This window comes from Penaeus chinensis, chromosome 8 (assembly GCF_019202785.1).
Source record: "Penaeus chinensis breed Huanghai No. 1 chromosome 8, ASM1920278v2, whole genome shotgun sequence".
Taxonomy (NCBI): Eukaryota; Metazoa; Arthropoda; class Malacostraca; order Decapoda; family Penaeidae; genus Penaeus; species Penaeus chinensis.
The window spans coordinates 2075967-2080966 of NC_061826.1; the positions used below are offsets into that span (position 1 = coordinate 2075967).

At 33.3% G+C, this 5000-nt stretch overlaps 2 protein-coding genes across 2 annotated transcripts in view; one reads left to right on the forward strand and one right to left on the reverse strand.

The window, feature by feature from the left end:
- The window catches only part of LOC125028141, a 3214-nt gene extending 1047 nt beyond the window's left edge, over window positions 1-2167 (reverse strand). The window contains exons 1-4 of the mRNA XM_047617497.1: window positions 1540-2167; window positions 879-931; window positions 605-745; window positions 49-277 (exon numbers count right to left, since the gene is read on the reverse strand). Coding sequence (XP_047473453.1) covers window positions 49-277; window positions 605-745; window positions 879-931; window positions 1540-1918 — 802 coding nt within the window. The 5' untranslated portion in view covers window positions 1919-2167. The remainder of the gene's footprint in view (window positions 1-48; window positions 278-604; window positions 746-878; window positions 932-1539) is intronic.
- A 754-nt stretch (window positions 2168-2921) lies between these two features.
- Window positions 2922-5000, forward strand: part of LOC125028076 (39S ribosomal protein L17, mitochondrial-like) — a 4411-nt gene continuing 2332 nt past the window's right edge. Inside the window, exons 1-2 of the mRNA XM_047617379.1 lie at window positions 2922-3162; window positions 4487-4588. Of these exons, the coding sequence (XP_047473335.1) occupies window positions 2965-3162; window positions 4487-4588 (300 nt within the window). The 5' untranslated portion in view covers window positions 2922-2964. The remainder of the gene's footprint in view (window positions 3163-4486; window positions 4589-5000) is intronic.

A 5000-nucleotide genomic window follows, 5' to 3' on the forward strand; every position in this document is an offset into this window, starting at 1 on the left:
ATACATTGCTGAAATTCATCTGATTAAGTGGCAATTAAAGGGCCATACCTTTTGCTCTTTTCTTCGCTCTGAACTTAGCAGCTGCCACTCGTCTTAGGAATTTTCTCCGCTCTGTTCTATCTAACCCAACCAAATCTTCCTCTGAGTATCCTTTTTCCTTGAGACATACTGACTTCTTTAAATGCCTTCTGACATTACTTCCTTCATGAGACCTGTAGCCACAGTGGCCACAGGCAAATAACACATCTCCAAAAACCTCCTTCCCCATTAGCATAACCTGAAATAGAAATAAAAGATAAGTACATCAAATGCATTCTTTCTATTTTTTTTTTTTTATTCATTTTTTTTTTTTTTTTTTTAAATCTTTTGCTCCACTTTCTAAATAGATATTTCTGCTAATTATTAGAGAATGTTTCTTCCACCTAAAATGTGAGGTAAAAATGACTTTACAGTTATTTTGTTATCAAAACACTATGTTTGCCTGAAAAGTTTGGGAGTTACTGCCTATACCTCATTTAGTATCACTACAATTTCAAAGTCTCCCCATTTTATATTATTGAATCACATAGTTCACAGAACTCATATGTCTAATCTCAAGACTCACCTTTCGTCCTCCTTTCTTCCTGATACCACGATTAGTAGATTCGTGATTTCTAGTAAAAACTCTTAATAAAAATGGTTCCTCTTCTTTAATGGCATAGATTCTATGGTGGTTCAGGAAATCGGCTGTAAACCATTCTGATATCTGTACAGGGAATAGTATATGTAAATGGAAAAACAAATTATATCATACTTATTTTTTATACCAAAGAAGAATTGGAATGATTCATAAATAGCAACTAACCAGAAACAATTTGCCTTTCTAGACAGAAACTTACTTTTGATGGATTAGTCTTTTCAACCTCATTCTTGCACCCAATATACAAAAGGCCTGAAATTAAACAAAAATGTTTATGATTAACATTAAAGATGATGTAACTTTCTCCTGTGACAGAGTAGATATATAATTCGTCTAATAACATATTGATATACAGGCATCCAAGATGTGACATATAACACAGTTCACAACTGACAGTTCAGAGGAAAATATGTGGTAAGTAATTATTATTTGAGACCCTAGTAATGCAAGATTAATGTTAACCTGCTAATGTTGGGTATATAGTAGGATAATATGCATGCACTGTCCACTATGGTTTTGATTAATTAATTTTAACTATACACAGGAGGTTCCAAAAGTGCTTACTCACCAAAATTCATACCTTGTCCAGTCCATACCTTGTATTTTCAAAAAGGTTTTATTTATATGATTGTCATTAGTGTAGTTAAAGTATAATAACACAGTAACTAAGCATGAGTGAAAGTATCAAAGTATATATAAAATTAATGAATCAAACCTACAATGGACAGTGCATGACTTTAATATAAGTGAATACATTATATGCATGTGTTTCCCAATAAATAATTAACATGTTAGTGTTGACCTACACTGGGTAAATAAATATTAGGAAAAAAAAACAAATGCAACAACCAATCACTCACCTCCAGCTTCTTTAAATCCCTCTATATTAATGATAAGCTTAACTTTATTTGTAAGATCATCATCGAAAGTCTTTGTAGAGTAAGCCTTTTCAGAACTGGCTGGATTGTCCCCATTTTCGTTCTCTTTTTCCCCTTCTTCATCACTGACACTTTCAGAGTCAATCGTTAAAGCATTCTCCGTTCCATTAATGTCCTTCTCATTTACTATCAAATACACATGGTGCTCGGAATTCACTTTGATTTGTAAAGGTTCTGGTGTGGGAATTACTGTTACGTCTGGGCTGCTCCCTTCCTCTGCAGGTTTCGGGCACACTACTTTACCCTCTGGATAAGACGGACTACCTGTCACTGCATCCTTAGTCCTGTTTAGTTCTGCCATGTCTATAAAACGGATTAAATAAATAAGAATTGCCCCACGGTTCCTAGAAAACGAGAGGTGCCATAAATCCGCCCCGCATCGTCTGCTCTTCTTTGTTTGTAAACATTGTTAGCCATCGCACGTTCGAAATTTGTAAGGGATCCCTTTTCTTTTTATTTATTTATCTATTTATTTGTTTGTTTTGTTTATTGGTTAGGGATTATTAAGTAAAGTGGTAACAGAAGCAAGTAGTATACACTTGCTGCTGTTGGTATGAAGCATTTTAAACGTATACCTTCCGTGCTTTTCTGATGTTTTACTATGCCCAAAAGGCTTTATTACTAAACAATACAAAAACTTTTATTTAGCGTGCCAACCTCTAGATAATTACCTTCAAGCAATATCTTCCTGCATATAAATTTTACTTGTAGTGACTTTTTTCGAATCTATCCTGTTCCTATAATTTCATCCATTTCTTCGCTCTCTGATAGACCCATTCATTTAATTAATTTTCATTACAAATCATTTATTGATCTGGAGACATCATGTTATTTTCTTATTATCTCACTTCTTCCTCTTCGTTTCTCAAATCCCTGAAATATCTTTTGCTTATCTTCGTGTAATTTCCAAAAAAGTAAAGCATGCATCCGAAAATATATAAATAAACACAACAAATCAATTCGAATTATGTGACTTCCATTAAATTTGCACTCCCCACCCTCAAATAATAATGATAATAATAATGATGATAATAATAATAATAATAATAATAATAATAATAATAATAATAATAATAATAATAATAATAATAATGATAAGAATAACAATAATAATGCAATAATAATAATAATAATAATAATAATAATAATAATAATAATAATAATAATAATAATAATAATAATAATAATAATAATAATAATAATAATAATAATAATCATAATAATCATAATCATAATAATAATAATAATGGTATCTAGAGAATGGAAGTAAAGGGAGAGCGAGCCACTGGAACTAAAACCACAAGGAGGACGAAAGCATGTGCAGAAGACGACATCGCTCGCAGGGTCATGAACCAAGCAGAGATCCGCAAGTTAATTCCTGCCCTCAGAGTGGCGATACAGCCCAGGCAAAGGAAATTCAGGAATCCTGATGGTCCCGAAGGCCGATTGAATAAAATGAGAGCCACGGTGACAGAGTTAGTAAAGAACGAGAGAATTGAACTGAATTACAATCGCGCCGATGAAGCTCGAGGATATGCCGAGAGGGTGAGGCTTATTTTTTCATCTCTTTCCGATCTAATTCGCTTGGTTTCCTATTGTTCAGTGTTTCATTAGAGAAGAAAAGTCTTTTATTTTGAGATTTCTTCGGTATATTATTTCCATACATTGTTTACTTTGTATAGGAGTGATAATTGTCAAATTACCGCATGAGTACGAGGTAAACCGATTTTGGAGTTTTTAGTTTTGTGCATTGCCAATTACTTTTCTCGGTACACATTCGTAGAACACTTTCCAATTTGCGCAGGGCGATTATTCATTGCCAGAGATCCAGAAGCATATCAAGACAGCAATTTAAGAACTTTTGATAAATCACACCTATATTCCATTCAATTTCAAGAAAGGAAAATCTAGCAATTCACCATGGTCTACAATTTCTATCATTCCAAATATTTTTATGACATCACTACCAAGTAGGCAACTTTTTGTAGTAGGCCCTCAAAGGCCTGGATCTTGGTCATTTTTCAGAAATAGTATGGGTGACCATTTCATACGAAACATGTTTTCTAGTTGATTTCATTGTGTTTTGCATGTATTCAACCTTACGTGCGCATTTTAAATTTCAATTCTCTACTATATATTAACCTTTTGTATGTGTACTTACTTCTGTATTTTTTGTTGTGAATTTTGTTGTATGCAGATGGTTTCACAAGGAATTAGTTAGTGGAACCAATTTGACCTCACTAAATTTCCCCATTCCTTGAATTTTCATGACTTCTCTTTTCTAATTCTACTAGTAATGATATGATTATTATTATCAACTCGTCAAAATACTAACCACATTAAAAATAGAAAAGATTCTTTTAAAAAAAGGACAAATAGGTAAAATTAGTGGGACTAATATTTGACTCTTTGGTGACTTAAGTAGGCTACCTGTGGAGCCATCTATGTGTAAACACAATTGATAAACTAAGCTGATGGTGGACATGGCATGTATGTCATGCCATCCCAGTACTGTGAGTTAAGGAGTCCTTCCATCTCACTTCTATCTAATGTGAAGGATGAGCCAGAGCAGAGGTTCACTCTTGTTGGCTTTCGTATTCTTAAATAGAAAACAGTGGCCGAGCTAGCATAGTACTTTACGTGTTCCCTTGAGCATTTTAGATTATATCTTTGAATTTAAAGTTTTGTATAGTCTATTAAGCTCTTGTATTTTCAGATTTCTTTAAGTAATTAGATGGGTTTGTATGTTTCTGCAGATTATTGACAATAGATTTAGAAACAACCAGTTTATTAGAAAAGTGCTCCACATTAATACAAACTTTAACTAGGAAGTAATTACACTATTCATAAATTATTATATTTTTTCCAGCTGATTGCAGAAGCTATAAAGTATGGAGATTGCCACAGACCCACAATGGAGATGGCAACCTTTTGGCTTGAAGAGGGGCAGCTTGTTCACAAGCTTTTTAAAGTGAGTATAAAGTGGAATTTGATTATATTAAAAAAAGTCCTGGAATAAAAGCAGCCTAGTGGCATTTCAGGCATATGAAGTAGAGGCATAACAAAACATAATTAGGTTCATAGTACAGCTTTAAAATGTTTACTGAATAATCCTTCAATATCTTATTTGTTTTAATTGATTTTAACCCCAAAGCAATAGGCCATGGTACAATGTTTCCTTTTATAGTTACATTTAGTTCTCTTGTCATGATGCAGTTCATATAACATGAGAGACATGTTTATGCATCTCAACTTCTGTACCCTTCAAAAAGTTAAGTATCAGGTGTACACTGTGATGAAGGTCTAGGTCTTGATGCCACTCCTGGGCCATTTCTCTTACTGCTAACTCCAGCAGAAGACAATCAGTGTGTAAAAATAATAAC